Source organism: Natator depressus, chromosome 8 (assembly GCF_965152275.1).
Source record: "Natator depressus isolate rNatDep1 chromosome 8, rNatDep2.hap1, whole genome shotgun sequence".
Classification (NCBI taxonomy): Eukaryota; Metazoa; Chordata; order Testudines; family Cheloniidae; genus Natator; species Natator depressus.
In genome coordinates, this window is record NC_134241.1 from 17,762,407 (window position 1) to 17,782,351 (window position 19,945).

The window sequence follows — 19,945 nt, forward strand, 5'->3', positions numbered from 1 at the left end:
AAGCTCAAGGAAAATATTGATCACTGATTGATTCTTGTAGCACACAGCTGGCAATGCCACATCATTACAACAACATAGTCACAGGGAGAAGTCTATTAATGAGATCCAGCTACTAAATTATTGACTAGTTAAGTACTGCAAATTTGGCCTAATTGTTTTCATGATGGGAGTTTAATTAAAGTGTCTTTAGTACAAAAAGCCTAGCAATATTCTTATTCAGACAGTGTCAAGGAATGCTCTCACAGCTTGCTTGGGCTTTCAAAACTAAAATTAAAAGTTATATCAAGTGTGAGGTCCTCCAGCGAGGAAGCTTTTGTTATGTGAGAATTTATGAAGTGTCTACACATGGAGCAATGAATGCATTTGAAATGAGTTTAGGACCCTTCATTTTCAGTTTTTATTTAATTTAATTTTTCCCAGTGTTTATTACCACAACAGCAAAAACAGATGAAAATGAGTGCTAAAAACTATTAATAATTTTTCTGAGTAAATATCGGGGTTTATTGTGGTGGATGAAAAAAGGGGGCGGGGGGAGGAGAGTATTCAGTAGATTAATGCTTTGAATTCTGTTCATCAGTGTGGTTTGCTGTTTTAGTTCTGCAGAACACAAAACACAATGCCACCTCTGAAGAAAACAAACACTCTCTCTAATCCCCAAATAAAACTTTTCATTTGAACAAACAGTTTACTATTGTAGACTTAGAACGAGTAGCCTATATTTACATTTAATAATTGAGCCACACCATTTGCAGCGCATACACTCAGCTTCATCCCTTATCTCTTTTAAGCTTTTGACTACTTCCTTGTGTTCTGAAACATTCCGATACAGATTTTCATTGTCTTCCCATTTTAGTGTATCAAATCTTTAAACCGTTATCTGCTAACAGCTTGAAATGTGTACGTTGTTGGCATGAGATTCATCAGTACGTTCAGATGCGCACACACTTCAGAACTTGCATACGTGCCTGTCTGCTTATTGTGTGTATCTTCTAATCTAGACTAATACATAGCCTTACTTCAACATGCAGCTTTGCATATACACACAGACTAATGTATTATCGTAACACAGTACATTGCATGATATATGTATTTTTCCTAATAAAACAAGTGCGTGCGTATAAATAAAAATAAAAGGATACAAAAAGTAGGGTGAAAAAAAAAATCAGAAAAAATATGAATAATACTTTTTGTAAAAACCCATGAATTTTTTTGGTAAAAATTGTTTTCAGTTTAAACCAAAGGGGCTTCCAAGTATGCACATCTTAATGGAACAAGTGTGGTTCTCCCGTCCTTTCTGGGTCAAATAATCCCAGTAAGGTTCATTTGAGAGGATTTGGATACTCTTCTTGAGAGCCAAATAGCAAACAAAGATTGTGTTGTGTGGTTCCGTCCCCATTTCCTCTTTCAAAAATCCTTCCACATTCTGGAAACTGGCAGAGCTCTTAAAAGCAGAGATAGAAGGTCAGAGTGTTTGGCTGTCTTGAATTTCAAGTATTTATGGACCTGGATAAATTCCTTCCACAGAATGTAGACTAGGGGAATGGCTCTGTAAAAATCTAGCAGTTCAATCCAGCACTTCTATAAACTGTAATTTCAAACACAAGCAGCCCCATATCTGTAAGAACAAGGACACTTTTCAGATAGTCTGTCATAAACTGATACCAAAGTATTCTAAAATTCATGGTGGGCGGGGGGCCGAGAAGTGGAAGAGAAATGAAAGTTGTGAAGTCTGAACCTTGCAATATTTACCAGACAAGTGGTGTCCTTGATTGATTAGATGGAATACAAAACATTTCAAAACCTTACAACACTTTGTTTTAGGAACATATGAAAAACCATAGTGTAATAAGCCAAAAGACCATCCCCTGTCCTCTCTCTGACAGTAGCATATATTAGGTGCTTTCAAGTATTGGGCAGGAGGACTTGCATCCAGCCAATTCTGTAATACTGTAACACTAGAGAAATTTCTTTCTGAGTCCAGGTGCTTTACCAACTTATCACTTGAAGCACAAGGATTAATAGCCCTTATAATTTTTGTCCTGGCTGTGCTGCATATTTCCTAGATTCCAAGGCAGAAAGGACCATTCTGATCATCTAGTCTGACCTCCTGCATAGCACAGGCCACAGACCTTCCCCAAAATAATTCCTAAACCAAATCTTTTTAGAAAAACCATCCAATCTTGATCTAAAAATTGCCAGTGATGGAGACTCCACCATGACCCTTGGTAAATTATTCCAACAGTTAATTACTCTTAAGGTTATAAATTTACGCCTTATTTCCAGTCTGAATTTGTCAAGCTTCAATTTCCAGCTGTTTGACTGTTTTATACCTTTCTCTGCTACACTGAAGAGCCCATTATTTGTTCTCCATGTTGGTACTTACAGATTGTAGACAAGTCACCCCTTATCCTTCTCTTTGTTAAGCCAAATAGATTGCGCTCAAGTCTATCACCGCAAGGCAGGTTTTCTAACCCTTCCATCATGTTTGTGGCTCTTCTCCAAACCCTCTCCAATTTCCCAGCATCCTTCTTGAATTGTGGACACCAGAAACAGACACAGCATTCCAGCAGTGGTTGCACAAGTGCCAAATACAGAGATAAAATAACCTCTACTCCCACTCAAGATTCCCCTGTTTATGCAGCCCAGGATTGCATTAGCGCCTTTGGCTGCAGCCTCACATTAGAAGCTCATAACTGGACGATTACCCACCACAACCCCCAAATCTTTTTCAGAGTCACTGCTTCTCAGGATAGAGTACCCAAATCTTGTAAGCATGGCCAACATTCTTTGTTCCTAGATACACACATTTAGCTGCATTAAAAACACATATCATTTGCTTGCACCCCGTTTATCAAGCAATCCAGATTGCTCTGTTTTAGTCACCTGCCCTCTTCATTATTTATCACTCCCCCAGTTTGTGTCTTCTAGGGACTTTAAACAGTGATGATTTTATGTTTTCATCCAGGTCCCTGACAAAAAGTAAATAGCGTAGGACCAAGAATGGATCTCTGCAGATCCGTGCTAGAAATACCCCTGGTCGACAAGTGCCTGTTTACAATTACCAGAAGTCTACGTATATTGCATCAGCATTATTACCTTTAGCAACCAAACGTGTAATCTCATCAAAAAAGGAAATCAAGTTAGTTTGATAGGATCTGTTTTCCATAAACCCATGTTGATTGGTATTAATTATATTACCCTCCTTTAATTCTTTAGTAATTTAGTCCCATATCAGCCACTCCATTATCTTGCCTGGGATCAACGTCAGACTGACAAGCATTTAATTACCTGGTCATCCTGTTTACCCTTTGAAAATACTGACACAATGTTTGCTTTCTTCCAGTCTTCTGAAACTTTCCCAGGTGTTCTAAGACTTATTGAAAAATCAACAACATTAATGGTCCAGTGAGCTCCTTGGCCAGCCCTTTTAAAACTCTTGGCTGCAAGTTATCTAGACTTGTTGATTTAAAAATGTCAAACTTCAGTAGCCACTGTTTAACATCCTCCTTTGGATGTTAGTGGAATGGAAAGTGTATCATCATCATCTGAAGAGATTACATCATCTGTTTTTTCCCAAATACAGAACAGAAATATTTATGAATACTTTTGACTTTTCTGCATTATTACTGATAATTCTACCACTTCCAACTACTAATGGGACAATACCATTGTCAGGAGTCTTTTTGTTCCTATTATACCTAGAGTCCTTATTGTCCTGAATTCTGCTGGTATCAAGGCTGAATCCCAACTCTGTCCCTCCAAGTGGGGCCCACAAGGATTTTAAAAACTAATACTTGCCACTCCAGGCTTGTATTAAACTCCCAAGGTTACAGCTTTTCTCGGACCTTGGCTTGGTAAAACACTGCCACCATCCAAATGCAAACAAACAAAAAACCAGCACAGCACAGCACAGCACAGCACCCTTTGAACTCAGGAAGGAGCACTTGGGAATTCCTCCCTGGGGGGTACCCTCAAGCCCTTTCTCTCTCACACACACACACACACACACACACTTACTTACTTCCAGGGAAGAGCTAAGAAAGAAAACAAAGGAAATTAGCTATGGCTACCAGCTAATCAAACAACCTGCACAAACCTCTTAGGACACCAAAAATCCAATCCTGTTCTTAAAAAAAAAAAAATTTATTTGAGCATAAGCTTTCGTGAGCTGTAGCTCACGAAAGCTTATGCTCAAATAAATTTGTTAGTCTCTAAGGTGCCACAAGTACTCCTTTTCTTTTTGCACATTTGGAGTTCAGATAAGTAGTTCTAGGCATGATCTGATGATTTATGATCATACCTGGCTTAGGTTGCTTATAGCATGGCTGCTCTGTCCCTCCAGCCCAGAGAACAGACAAAGGGAAAGTTTCTTTCCCAATTTTAAAAAGTTTACCTTCCCATGGGCACCTGACCAAAAGAGCCAACTTCCCCCCCCCCCCTTTTACCTGGGGGACTTTTTAATGCTTTACAGGTAAAGCAAGTAAACAACAGCTACCAATTTTACAGCTAACTGGCTGGCTGGCCGGCCATCCATCAAAGGGAGCTATCCCCCCCCTTTATTTATCACAGCTGGCTATAGGATTTCTCCTTGTGTCCCTTTACTTCCCTTATCAATTTTCTACAATTCCTAGCTTCTGATTAATATTCATTACCATCAACTTCTTCTTTCTTGCATTTGCTATATATATATATATTTTTTTTTTTTTTATTTTTTTTATAGCTAACTTCTCTTCCCCCTCTAAGCCAAATCAACTCCTTTTTTAAACTATATAGCCTTCTTCCTCAACTGTTGATTTTTTGGCATCTAGTAAAGTTTTCTTAAACAATTCCTAATTTTTCACATTTTTCTGATTAAATTCTCTCTCCCACTTATACAGTAACATAGCATTTACTGAGAACAGCAGCAGAACAACAACATTTTGGGTTTTAGTCCATTTTAATTTTAATGAATTACAGAGGTGAGGTTTCCAACACAGTATTTACATCTCAGTTGGCTAGTTCATTGAATAACTTATTTTTTCCTCCAGAAATTCACATTAATGACAGCATATTCACCTAGCCATCTGTCATGGTTCTGACAGTGTAGGCAGACTGGCAGAGTCCTCAAAAGACATACGAAGGGAAAAAAAAAAGCTAGCCAATAGTATGGTATTTCTGGACAGAAAAAAGTAAGTATAGACTTCAGAACAAAGAGGCACAGGAATTTCTTTTTCCAGTGCCCAGGAAAGCAAAGCAAAGCACCATGTGTTGAACCAGATACCTGTTGTAATTTAAAACCGGTACAGTAATTCATTTCACCCATTTGCCTGATCATGCCATTTTAAATGCTTTATTATTTACTTACAGTGGTGCCCAGTAGGTGCTAAAAGCTTTCCAAACTCAGGAAACTTGTGAGTTCCTCTGAGCATGGATTTACTTTGCAAGAAAAGAAAAATATGCAGCACTTAGCGTAACTGTATCCATATGTATCTGAACAGAAACATCACCTTTGCTTTTGAGGGGAAGTATGGTATTGTAGGTAAGGCACTGGGCTAAGACTCAGGAAGATCTGGGCTCAATTCCCAGCTCCACTACAGACTTTCCTATTTGACCTTTGACAAGTCATTTAATCTCTTTATGCTCCACTTCCCAATCTGTAAAATGAGGACATAACTTCCTTACCCTCCCATGAGGTAAGATAATTAATGTTTGTGAGGCGCTCAGAGAATCATAGAGTTTAAGGCCAGAAGGGACCATCATGATCATCTAGTTCGACCTCCTGGACATCACATGCCACAGAACCTCATCCACCCACTCCTGTAATAGACCCCTAACCTCTGGCTGAGTTACTGAAGTCCTCAAATCTTGATTTAAAGATTTCAAATTACAGAGAATCCGTCATTTACACTAGTTTAAACCAGCAAGTGACCCATGCTGCAAAGGAAGGCGAAAAACCACCAGATTCTCTAACAATCTGACGGGGGGGGGGCCGCAGGAAATTCTTTCCTGACCCCAAATATAGCAAGCAGTTAGACCCTGAACATCTGGGCAAGACCCACTAGACACCTAGGAAAATTTTTCTGCATTGAGTCAAAGCCCTCCCCATCTAGTGCTCAGTCTCCAATGGCCAGAGATATTTGGTAATAGCAGTTGCAGAAGAGCCATATGCCCTTGTAATCAATCTCACCATACCATCCTCTCTATAAGTTTATCACGCCCTGTTTTAAAACAAATTTAGGGTTTTTCCCCTCCACTGCTCCCCTTGGAAGGCTGTTCCAGAATTTCACTCTTCTGATGGTTAGAAACCTTCACTGAATTTCAAGCCTAAACTCATTGATGGCCAGTTTATATCCATTTGTTTTTGTGCCAACATTGGTCCTTAACTTAAATAACCCCTCTCCTTCCCTGCTGTTTATCCCTCTGATGTATTTATAGAGAGCAATCATATCTCCCCCTCTGCCTTTTTTGTTAGGCTAAACAAGCTCCTTAAGTGTCCTCTTGTTATGTACGTTCTCCATTTCGCTGGTCATCCTAGTAACCCTTTTCTGAACCTGTTCCAGTTTGAATTACTCTTTTAAAAATGGGAGACCACAGAATCTAGGTAGATTTGTAAGGACTTGGCTAGCAGGAAGAGCATTTGGATGTGTATAAAAAGGAACCCCAAAATGCTACAAGGCAGATTCGATCTAGATTGTAAGCTCCTTCAGGAAGGACTGTCTTTTGGATAGAATATAGCACAAAGATCTTGATCCATGACTGTGGCTCTTAGGCACTATAATAATACAAATAATAAATCATCTTGATCTCAGTCACTTTAGTATAAATCCACAGTCTCTTGACTTGAGTAGAGCTAACATTATTGTTAATTTAGGTGACTTGAGTGGTGCTACTCTGCATTTACACCAGCACAATGGAGATCAGAATCTGGCACCTAGTATTTAGCACTTTGGGGGGCTCTCTCTGGAGAGCAACCATCCACTCTAAACACAGTAGTGACACCAAAGTTGCCTCTAGAATAGGCCACGGCAGAAAACATCCATCTGAAAGGAAGGGTTATTTTGTCACGTTGAAGCAACATCCACCCTTCCAAAGCATGTAGGTAGGTGACTTTGGGGAAGTCACGCAATTCAGGAGAACTTCCATGTTGGGAGGGCATGTCAGGAGGGCCTTTAAACAAGTCCCACCTATGGAAACTTTAGGTGATGCAATTTTTATTTTTCTATCAGAACAGCCTAGTGTCTTTACATTTTAAATTCCTGGGGTGGTCACTTATCCTAGAGTTGCCAGCAAGGCACATTGTCATCAAAACCTGCTGGAAAAGCAGATCACAATTCATACTAGCAAGGGAAACTTTGCTTTCATTCATTGCTATGATGCTATCCTTAACTAAATCACATTAAAGCAGATTACATAAATACAGTCTAGCCATAATATGCACAAGATGACTGAATAAGGTTTGGAATTCCATTCTTCTCTTTAGACTTTTAATGCCTTAAGGAATTTCAAGAATTTGCCCATGAAAACCAGCCTCTTTGTATTATTTTCTGTGGTCACAAAAAAAAAAAAAAATCTGTTACAACATGTTTCCGTCTAGATCTAGACTGAGATGGATTCTCATTCTCAGAACATCTCCCACTTTAGGCCATAATGCACAATTTTGTTACTAATCAGGACCACTTACAATTCTCTTCACTATGCACTGTTTTCCTACTTATCTCCAGTGGCAGGTCTCTTTCACAGATTTAAATAGGTCACCTCCAAAATGTTTTCAACTTTTCATCAGAACCCTTCACAGCCTCGTTTTATTACAGTGCGCTTAACTCTGAACAGCTCATTCTTTGTATGATAGAAAAATCCACATGAATAGACTTATGCAGACAAGCAATTTAAAGGAAAATTCCAGCGATCTCTGTCTACAGAAAACTTCTCTTATAGAAGGAAGTTATAATGCAATACTTAAAACCACCTGAGAATGTTTCAGAATCCCTGTTGATAAACTGGCCATTTATGCACTCACTAAGGACAGCCATTTTAATAACTGTGACAGGGAACACAGCTTATAGGCAAGTAAAACAAGATGAGCTGTAGCCAAAGGCGAAAGAACAGCATGTTAATTGCACAGATATAGATGTAGCTCTAACAAAAAACTTCCAGAAACAAACTGAACTTGCTTAAAGAGAGCTGTAAGTTCCCTGCGGTTCTCTGTGTCTGACTGCAACTCCAACGTTCTCCTCTAGACAGTAGCCTGACAATGCGGTCAATTCCCATGTTATTCTTTCATATGTAATATATATATAACATATAGGGCATTGTAATTAAATAATTATTGGTGACTTGATCACACTTGCAATGGATCAAGCGATTCATGACTATTTCATATTCCATTGCAGTTTTCCTCCCTTGCATTTCAGCATTACTGATGCTGAGTTACCATTTCAGTCCTAGAAGACCGGATAAAGCTACACAAGGAGGAACTAAAGAGGACAAGACAAAAGGAAAGTGGAATGGCTATTTTTTTAAACATCATTATTTCTACCAATTCCTTGGATATTTGAAACCAAAAAAATCTATTCCTTCAGCTTCAACCCTGGGTGAACTGGTTTGTTGTTACAGGATTATACACGGGTTCTTATTTGGGGGCGGGGAGTTCAAAAGATGTATATGGACTTTGTAAATATAAAGCAACTATTTTGCATCCATTTTGACAGTTAAAGTGTTTTGAACATAAAATTACAACTTTTGCTTTGTAAAATAAAAAGAAAGTTTGATGCACTGAAGTTACCTAGTGATCTCATATAGCAAAGCCACTCCCAAGGAGAGTTACAGATTAATCTTACAGGAGCAACTGCCAGGTGGGAGTCAATCTTTAGAGCTCAGTGTTTATTGGTAAAGGTGGGAAGTGGGGAAAAGGGGGTTTGAACATAAAATAAAATGCAAAAAAGAGGAGAACACAAATAGCCATCTGAGACTTCAGAATACCGAGGACTAGCCCCGTCTTCCAGTACGATTTCACTACTGGAGAAAGGGGAGCAATATCTCCTACAACGACACTAAACAGGGACAGTAGAGAAAATGACTTGTTTCTCAAAAGTTACTGTTAGACATAACATAGCATTTCAACAGAGGATACTGAAGTACTTATGGAAGGCACAGTGACACTAGACAGACCAATCTATTCATCAGAATAAACTATCAAAATGTCCATTTCAGTGTAAGCAAAACAAATTAAGAAAAAAAGGTGGGTAGTCTACATGCAAAAGTTTTTGATAAATAAACCAAGAATACACAATAAATACAAAGATGACACTTTCAAATTTTAGTATAACCCAGGGATCTGCAACCTTTGGCACATGGCCCGCCAGGGTAAGCCCTCTGGCGGACTGGGCCAGTTTGTTTACCTGCTGCGTCCACAGGTTCAGCCAACTGTAGCTCCCACTGGCTGCAGTTCACTGTCCCAGGCCAATGGGGGCTGCAGGAAGCGGCAGCCAGCACATCCCTCGGCCCGCGCCGCTTCCCGCAGCCCCCATTGGCCTGGAGCGGCGAACTGCAGCCAGTTGGAGCCGCGATTGGCCGAACGTGCGGACGCGGCAGGTAAACAAACCAGCCTGGCCTGCCAGGGGGCTTACCCGGGTGGGCCACGTGCCAAAGGTTGCCAATCCCTGGTATAGCCCTATAGCAAAATGCTGTAGAGCGGTTCAAAGTTGTGTTCATTGGAGTATTTCCGAGCAATGCAACCTTTGGATTGCCCACCAAAAAATGGCTCCACCAGAAAAAGAGCTGTATTAGATAGGATAAATATAAAGAAGGAAAGGAGGAGTCGTCAAATTTCTTATATTTGTATATTTCATATTTTCTGGATGAAATCAAACAGCTACTTACAAATGTGGCTGGTAAGCTTTGATTACATGTTGAGCTGGAACCTCCACATAGCAAGTTGCGCATTTAAGTGGAAGGTACAGAAAGTGAAGACAGGACAAAACGTACAAGTTAACCCCAATTCTGCATTAACCACAACACTGCTAAGAAGCCACCTTATTCCTCAGAAGCAGGGGAGACTGTATGTAATCTCATGTCTCAGACATTTTTGCCCTAAGTCAACATGCTAGGTGCCGAACAAACATCTAGTAAGAGACAGCTCCATAAGAGTGCACAGTCCAACTTAAAGACAAGACTGAACAAACAAGTTCAAAACAGACAGAGGGGTTTAGGCACGGAAGACAAGGTCAACAGTGATAGGAACACTTGGCTAAATTAATTCACAGGTTCTGAGTATTTCTATACTTAAAAAAAAAAAAAAAACAACCCCCCAAAAGACTACCTAACCCCCCGCCCCCCGCGGCAAAAAAAAAAAAAAAAAAAAAAAAAAAATCAATGAAACTCAGTAATTCCAGCTGGCGACATACCTAAGCATTATCCACTGGCAATTTACTATAGGTGGGACTACATGCAATGGGCTTGAGGATTATTACTACTCAGTATAGAAAAATAAATATGGTTTACCCTTACCTGTATCCACATATACCCTCTGCTCATATTTAAGTGCAACCACTTTATGTTCAATGCCGCACACAGCTTGTATAGTCATAACCTTAAATATTACATTAAGGGAACAGCAGCATGGGCAGGATCATCATGAACACAACATGACATGTTGAGCAGAGAAATAAACTAACACAGGTCCAAAACCCTCAAAGGTTAAGTGTTTTTTTATCTTACTAACACACTCCAGTGCTTTTTGTAGAGCTTGTACATTAACACATCATTAAAATTCTTTTATTTCCTTTGTATAAGTTCTCCACTTATTCAAATGCAAATTCCACCATGCCCATCCTACACAAAGCTGAAACTCATTCAGACAAGATCTCGCCTTTAGATTTTTCTATTTCACAGGCTGGGAATTGTTAAACATAATGTAAGATCTACTTTCCTGATTTCTGCACAATATCCTATGGCAGCAGAGTGCAGCAATCATTCAGGCTTGCCTTTTCTGTTTCTGGCTTATGAGAAACAAATGGATCATGTTGAAGCTGGGGTACTTCCTCAACTTCAGCCTCTAGTTTCAAGGCCTCCCACTTTAATGCCTGATTCAAGAGGGAATGGCTTCTATACTGAAGACTGACAGGACCAAACTATAGCTACCTTGTATTTACAATGTAGTCTTCATGGCAATCTTCTTGTTCCCCAAATGTGGGATGCATTATGGATACAGCTACAAACTACTTTTCTAGGAAACTTGGGAAACTTCAATGCAGGATCACAGGCTCCAGGACACTTACCAATCACAAGAATGGTGTAGAAAGGACAAGAAGTTTGTCTTCTGATAGCAAGGTTCTCTCCCCGCCCCATATTCAGTATGCTCACATTTGCAAGGAACTGACTTTATTTAGGCTAAAGATGGGGCGCTTCCTAAACGTCTTTACAGTTTTCAGCAGTAACATGGGCTGTACCAAAATACCATTGTATGTTTCACAGAGAAAACAAAAAAGGCAAATAAAATAAATAAGCAAGCAAGCAAGCAATACTTGCATTGCACAATAACAGTGTTAACGTAAGGGACAAATTTCAAGTGGTCATTAGTAGAGACGAGACCAAGCCAAGAAAACTTAGAAAAAAGGACTTGAACGTTCCCAACATCTGAAGGTGTTTGGGTGCAAAGATTTCATTTAGGCCTATCTCTAGTTACCAGCTCAGAAGACAAAGTGGAAAACATTTTAGGGCTTCATGACTTCCTTGGCCAACTAGATTGGGTATAATAGACTAATATATTTATTCACACACACACACTGCCCCAGTATTCACATGCAGGCGCTCGACCTTACCAATTTGGATTTTCCAAGCTTTCCCTGAAGACAGATTCTTCACTTAGAGATGCATATTGTGTCCAGGTAAGGCAATGAGACTTCATAACCATATTTCTTTCCTGCATATTAAGCCAAGATTCTTCCTCCAAGTAGATGTCAGACACTTTTAAGACACTGACCTGCCAAGTGTAAGGATTATAACGTTCAAAACTCAGTATTTTGAGACCAAACACTTTCACATATTTAGAATTTATTTTTATCCTTGTATACTAAAACTGAGGATTAACACTGAGAATGAAGGTACATCAGCTGCAGCCAGTTTTTAATGATACACATTGACCTTAATAGATGGCGGTGAGGTCATGCAAATGTTCAAAGATTTATGCAAACTGCTCAGTCCCCAGCCAGACTTCCTGGATTGCTAAATGCCAAATAAATGATCTAGCTACATCATGTTCCATTTCTAACTTGTTATGGCCTATTTAAAATGATGGATTCTAATAGGGCCCATTCACAGACTATGGCATGCAAAACACAATCAGCTAAAACTAAGATGTGCAGCACAAACCTACGTCTGCACCCTCCTGCTTCTGGGCTGCTCTGGCCCCCCGAAATAAGTAGCTCCTCAGGGGTAAGTTAAGTTACAGCAGTCTGTTCCCGGCTGCCTATGGGCAGCAGCACTGCCCAGAATCCTCACAAAGCTGTATATTGTGTCTCCACCCCCAACACACCCCTCCTGCCCAATCATGCTCTCTACCATGAGGTTTCAAGGGATCATCAGAAGTCAGCTTATGTCTGTCTTTCTCTATTCCTACACTGGGAGAATTCTTCCTCAGCCAGACCTGATGCTTTTAGAACTCCTTCACTCTGCTCTCTCCCTTGTACCCAGTGCACAAAGAACAGAACAAAGATGAGAATCGCACCCTTGAATCATTTTACGTTCTGTCTGGTATGCGGAAGTTTACTTTTTCCTGTGTGGAAGAAGGATGTAGAATAAAAACACAGATGTAATGGGCATAAATGCTCTCGTACTAACTATAAGAAAAGTTACAAGCTGTTAATAAAATTAAAGCTAATTTTCATCAACTGAAATTTAATTGAAACAAGGTGGGTGAGGTTATATCTTTTATTGGACCAACTCCTGCTGGCGAGTGAGACAAGCTTTTGAGCTACACAGGAAGAGCTGTGTATAGCTCGAAAGCATGCCTCTCTCACAACAGAAGTAGTTGGTCCAATAAAAAGATATTACCTCACCCACCTCATCTCCCGAGCATCCTGGGACTGACATCACAACAGCCCTTCATACAAATTTAAGTGAGAGCTCTCTCTCATCACTGCAGTGCAATAAGAGATTCCTTAGATCACCTACATGGAATTTGCTACATCTATATTTCTAGGAATGTCGAAGAAGTGTAGGAATGGGGTGGGGTTGAAGTGACATTGCCAGGTTATAAATGTTGGTTTTGATTGTGACACAAGTGTCTTGGAGCAATCAAATTAATTTTCTTTGCAAGACAGCGTATTTTTTGCTACTTATGCTCTTTGTATTCTTTATTTGCATTACTTTCAGCCAATTACTGAAAACAGCCAATGAAATATTCTCAAGAACTAACTCAAAGCGTTTGGATTGCAAAACACTTCCATGCCGTGTTCATTTTTCCACCAAAGGTTTTTATTGGCATTTAAACAAAAATCCATGGCAGCATTTTTAGAGTGGTAGGTTTTGTAAGAGACTGCAGAAGTGCCGACCTCAAGTATTTTACTTGAATTTTGGTTTCTGAACCTTCAGGGTACACTTTGGTCACATTTTCAAGATTCTCTCTTCTACCAAGAGGGCTAGAAACAAAAGCTAACATTTTCAAGTAATCACAGGACTCTTAAGAGCTGAGCTTTATAAAAAAAGAAAATATCACAAGAGAGCTGGCAACATTAAAGATGTTTCTACAAAACCTATTATTTGGGGTAACATCTCTTTAAAACCCTCAGTTCACACAATCACATCATTTTATAAAACATGTATACAATTATTCAAAATCACTTTAGTAATAGCCACACAGATATATTCCAAGGTCTTCCAGTAACCTGCTTCCATAAAAGGACAGCAGCTTGCTTTAAGAGGTTTCAGTAAGAGAAAACAATTTGAAATTGTTGAAGGATTCATCTTGACTATTTTACAGGTACACAAGAGATGCCACCACCCATATCTTACTCTGTGCAAGACTGCAGTTTTGTCCTTCCTAACCAAGTGTAAGACTCATTTATACAGAGCCTTTTCATTATTTTTCAAAGAAAAAAAAGTTTTAAACTTTCTTCTGGCCAAAAAGTTAATGGGAAATCTGGTCTTTTCATGTAAATTGCATCACAAGCCTGTATCAGGATTGTTGTTGGGTTGCGGTTTTTTGTTTGTTTGTTTGTTTTTCTTTTTAAGTATCACTTTAAAAAATAAAACAAAACATAATCCAAAGCCAAGTTTAACCTGGATTTAAAGTAATTACCTTTCTTAAGATTTCTGGAATTACATTCTGACATGTTGCAATTCTCCTTCTGTAAATAATCCCTGTGGACAAATCTGATCATAAAAAAATAAAAAATAAATAAAAAAAGAATAAATAAGACATACTGAAGAGCTAGCCTGGAAAATGTTGCCTTTTATCAATAAAAATAAAGTATCTGGAGATTTAGCAAGAGAATGAAACTGCAGGCAGGAAGGCTGGCAAACTAATGATGCATTAGACAGTTTTTTATTCATTATTATTATTATTATTTAGAGTAACCACAGTATTCCTTCTCCTTTGCCAGACAAAGTGGTAAACAAGAAAGATGCTGACAATCTGGGCTCAGTCTCATTAGGAGGGTATCTATGCCCATCACTACACTCTAGTACCCCCTACCAGCCAGAGAACAGATGGTATTTTACAAACATTTTTTTGGCATTTATACTAGTATTTGTAAAGGGCAAAGCACACACAGCCAAACTCAGCCCTTACATAAGTGGGCATGAAAGCACTGAAGTCAGAACTGGATTTGGAACATAGCAGCAAAGGAGTTCATTTTCAGTGGCACTATTTTGTTGATGATCTGGGAACAGAGAAAAGTAGAATGCAAGTATTTTAGTCTGTATGGACTGTTTAGCAGTCAGTCCATGCCTGGACCAAAAACTTTGCTTTCCACTTGCTTCATTCCTCCACTTAATATTCTCAAATACATCCTACCGGCACACAGAATACACTCCTCCCTCTTACTGCATTTGAGGTCTACAGCAAGCTCTTCTGACTACTCATTTATTTTTATATTGAATTGGGCCCCCTGACAAGGACAAAGCGATCTATTAAAAATCAAATGATAGTTATTTAGCATCACCAAAAACGTGACTGGCTTTCAGGATCTCTTTGCATTTTAATATTTAATGAACCAGACCAAGTACAGAAACCTCAGTATGCTGCGAAAGGAGACGCCAACTGGCAGACGGCCCAGTTTAACGAGAGCTCTCAGTGATAAAAGACTGTCTTCTCAAAAAGTTTATCTGGTGGGATCTGTGGGCTCTGATGGTACATTGGGTAAATATTAAATAGGAGGTGCTTACATGGCATATAAACCAGTATTTCCCACGAAAAGGGCTGCTTAGTGCATACTGGTACAATTTTGCTCTCAAAATACACTTTGGCTGATGTCAGTGCAAGTGTTCCATTGTCTCTACGCAGGGGGAGCTCAGCGATACCACACTTGTACAGACAAAGCAGAATACTGTAATTAAGACCCACCATGTAGATCTATTTTAGGTACTTACATGGCCATTTTACAGATTGGAAATTGAGGCCCAGAGAGACTAAGTGATTTGCCCAAGGTCACACTGGAAGCCTGTGGCAGAGCAGGGAACGGCTCGCACATCTCCTAGGCACCAGGCTCACCACTGGACCATCCTTCCTCTCAATGTGAGGCTGGAGTTTAGCCCTACATGATGATATTTCCATTTGACTGAAAATGGTATCAAAATGAATACACTTCCTTTGTTTGTATCTCTTCCCCAGCAAGTCATCACACTAATCTGGGAGACAGAGGCTCTCTCTATTAGAGCACTCGTGAGCAGCTTGGGCCAGAAGGTGAAGTACAGAAGTTGAGAACTTGAGCACATTTCCAAGAGCAGAAACAGATAGCTGTTTCAGCACAAAAACACTTTTGTATGGATGTTTATTCCCCCGTATTTTAAAATAAAATTGCTTAAGTGTACATACATTGTATATCAGCCAGTGTGCTTAACTGGCAATTTTCCAGTGTGCCTACCAGTAAATCTCTTTTAAATTACAAATACAAACACTATCTACCCATTAACAACAGCAAAGGCATCAGTCTTACCAAAATTCTGCCACCTGAGCAAGTGTCCCTTTTCCAGACAGTGTCACAAATGTTTGGCAGCTGGAGAAATCTAAATGCTTTACACTATTTTAGAAGTTCTAGTGGTTAAAGCAACTGGGGTGGGAATCAGGCTTCAATTTCTGACTCTGCCAGTGTCTTATTATAGAATATTGGGTCACTGAACCTCTGTTTCCCCATCTTTAAACCAAAGTAATCGAATGCCTGTTGATTTGGATCACTTAGAGCTGATCTCCATTGACTTCAGTGGGCTTTAGAAATTCACTGAGATAGCTACAGATGGGAGTCATTACAGAAATGGAATGGACCTATACACTTAAAGCAAGTAGTACAAGGAGAATAGGCAAGTTATGCGTCTAACACCCTCTGAATTACCTCCCAATGTAAAACGAGAGGTGTAAATAAATTGTAAGCTCTTTGGGGCAGAGGCTGTCTTTTTGTTCTGTGTTTATACAGCACCTAGTACAATGGGGTCCTGGGTCCATACCCGCAGCATTACTGAAACACAATAATAATTATAACACCACCATGAATAGGTAGCTTACCTGTTTTCTCTTCCATGGTTTTTATAGCTGTGACATGTTTCTCCATGGGACTGGGATACTAGATTAAAAAAAAAAAAAAAAAATGTACAGTGTAAACATCACTATATTTGTCACTTGGGTAAGAGAAAATTGCCAACGCTCAGTTGTGAAATCAATAAGCATTTTCATGGTCTCTCTCAATGGAGAAAAAGAGCAGGCTTGTGTCAAGAGTGTGCAGTATCCAGTGTCCATTTAGATTAGCTAAAACATTTGCTAAGAGGAGAAATTAAAAATATTTTTAAAATTTACATTTCATTTATTGTGGTGAGGAGGTTTACTTAGCCTTCAAAAAACACCCAACGTTCAGTCTTACTACAGAACACTCATATTATTAAACAGAGATTCTAAAGCCTGAGCCAGCATACAGAATACCCTCAAAGCAGAAACAGAATAAGATTGACCTGTATGACATGATTCTAACGGACCATAGCTTACAGAAGTGCCATAACTCCATGAGTCAAATTCATCCCTAAGGAGCTACACTAGTAATAATTTGGACCTTGTTTCCTGCAGTGCACTACCTGTAAATGCTGCTGAGCATGCTTACAAGACAGTTCATAGCCCGAAGTTATGCAGCAAGGTGCAGGAAAGCTGGTTTACAGTGGCATCTGGAATGCAAAATACTATATGTGAGCTTTTTTTGTCCTGCAACATCTTTAAGATTTCTTCTAGAAAGGAAGATGTCACTTCATCCTGTAACGTACTGGTGGGTGTGCACATCCCTCTGCTCCAGCGGTTGGCTTGAAGAGAGGCTAAACAGAACTACCACTACTGCCTGCGGCTGCTAAGGAAAATCTCCTTTAGCTCAAGTAGCAGAGTCATTTCAGAGCTGAAGAAATGAGACTCTTGCTCTGACTCCCCAAGAGAGTGTGTGCAAGAATTATGTAGAAATTGTATCAAATGTCTGAAATATATGACCTCTGTAGGACACGCTCCCTAATAAGGAATGTTTTATGTAGAGAAACAGAGGCAAGGGATAAGTAAGTCATTTTGGACTCCCTGTTGGCAGAGAGCTTGAGACGGTGAAAAGAACTATATTACCCATTGCTAAAAGCAAAGCAACATTCACATGAATGGATGCTGAAATCAAAAAACAAAAAGCAAAGATAAATCATTGCAATCCAACATGACTCAAAAGTAACTGGACTGATACAAATCCCAGATTAGTATTGAGAAAATACTGAACGCCAGATAAAGATTAACATTAGACAAAAAAATATGAAGAGTGAAAGGAGGTGGGAAAATTATATCTTAAGACTAAATGAGTTAAGGTAATGCAGTGATTACCGGTAACAGATGTTACAGCATCCTGCTTTAAAGTAACCAGGAATTCTGGAGGAAAAAGGGACAAAAATTCCGGAAGAGGATAATTGATTCATCCTGCAGTACCACTACAATTATTTTTGTTGCTGGGAATAAAAGTTGGATTTAAAAAAGGAAGTACAAGTCTGTAGACTCCTATTATGTAGTTAAATCAGAGGCTTCTATGCAACATGCTGCTTTGAAATGGTACAAGTAGTTGTAGAATTACATTATCAATGTAACTTACACTCTGTAAGGCCCAATTGTGTGAAACAAAAAGCCATTTACATAAATCTTTCACTAAATAGCAGACTCTATTACCCAAGTATTTAAAACAGAAACAGACTCAATTTCCTACACAGCAGAGTATAAGAAATGGTGTTAAGAGCCTATAAGCAGATGGAATGGTTCAGCGAGCGTAGCAGTCACAACAAAATATACTTAAAAGCCTTGGGGGAAGAATGTGGTTGGCTTAGATTTCCTGAGGATCTTCAAGTACAACAGCAGCAGAGATCAAAAAATCTCACTCTGGCTATTTTCTCAGCCCTGGAGTGACTTTGTGGGGCAACTGCCTACCCCCAAGGCATTGGTCCCCACCACTGCAGGTATGGAGGTTCCAGCCCTCCTCTTGGAGTCAGTCTCTGATTAACCAGAGAGCTCTTACCCTCGAGCATGAGTGCAAGGGAAAGGGGAAGCTGTGCTGGAGTCAACTTTCCGGCATGCCAGCAATCAGGCAGGGCCTGTGCACCTGATCACTACAACCACTTAAACAAACATTATCTCCTTGTTGCGAGCTATTGCTAAATACCATAAAATAATGGACAAGACCCAGTTTGCTCTCTCTAGTCATATTTTACTTCCAAAAACCAACCAACCCACCCAACACCATTAGAAGAACATTAAGGATGCAAATTCAAAAAAAAAAAAAAAAAAAAAAAAACACAAAGCTGCAAAGTTAAAAGTTAGGAAGTGCCAGAATTAACGTTGTCAACCTTAATTCTGCCTCTTGTGCATATCCATTATGATACAGTCTTTAGTCACATTTTTCTTCCTTCCTCCCGACCCCTAGCTCCTGCCTCCTCCCTTTTTGTGCCTATATACTTCCCACCTCCTCTATTCCAACCATCAGCTCCTCTTCCTCTCCCACTCCCCCTCCTCCAATCCCCACTCCTCTCCTTCCCTGCCATCCTCGCATTTCTCATTCCACTGCCCGGACCCAGCAGGCAAGGCACTGAGCGTACTGCAGAGACAATTCTTTACTTCCATTTCCCAAGCATGGTGCCCCAGTGGCCTGCAGCAGCCAACAAGAGCAATTATAGGGAAAATCTGGCTCAATCTCTGCATCCTCCTGGATGGAGCATGCTCAGTACAGACAGAATATTCAGGAGTGATGATCAATCAACATGGTTGGAGTTAGAAAATGTCCATGGTTATACAGGTGAGATATGTTTGCTATGGGTGATGAAAGGGAAATAGTCATTCAATTGTCCATATCCAGTGCCTCTTCTCATCTTTGACTTGACTGCTAGTACCTTGGTTTTCTGGTGGTAGGATATACAGTGCAGCAACTTTAATTCCAAGTTAAAAAATTTGGGTTGAAATCATATGTATAAAGCATGACTGGTTTCTTTATCTCTACCGTCCCTGTGAAATGATTTGATGCCATCTTGTGGTCAATTCTAGAAAGGCATTGAATCGGTCCAGTCCATAGTACTTTTATTGAGGCCAGAATGGAAGGGTGCAGAAGAGACAGAAGTGAATTTCAGGAGATAAAAAAAATTGGCAGAGGCAGGATAATTTGCACATATTGCTACTTGGTTTCCTGACAAAATGAGGTGGGGAGAAATGTAATGAGACTGCTGATATCTTTCACCCCCATCCTTTAAAGTAGTTCTCAGTACTTAAAAC

General features: G+C 39.6%; 1 protein-coding gene across 2 annotated transcripts in view; it reads right to left on the minus strand.

The window, feature by feature from the left end:
* The window catches only part of PRELID2 (PRELI domain containing 2), a 39,586-nt gene that overhangs the window by 10,003 nt on the left and 9,638 nt on the right, over positions 1-19,945 (minus strand). For both annotated transcript variants that reach the window (XM_074962094.1, XM_074962095.1), the window contains exons 2-4: positions 16,697-16,754; positions 14,276-14,349; positions 11,799-11,959 (exon numbers count right to left, since the gene is read on the minus strand). In XM_074962094.1, the coding sequence (XP_074818195.1) occupies positions 11,799-11,959; positions 14,276-14,349; positions 16,697-16,754 (293 nt within the window). The remainder of the gene's footprint in view (positions 1-11,798; positions 11,960-14,275; positions 14,350-16,696; positions 16,755-19,945) is intronic.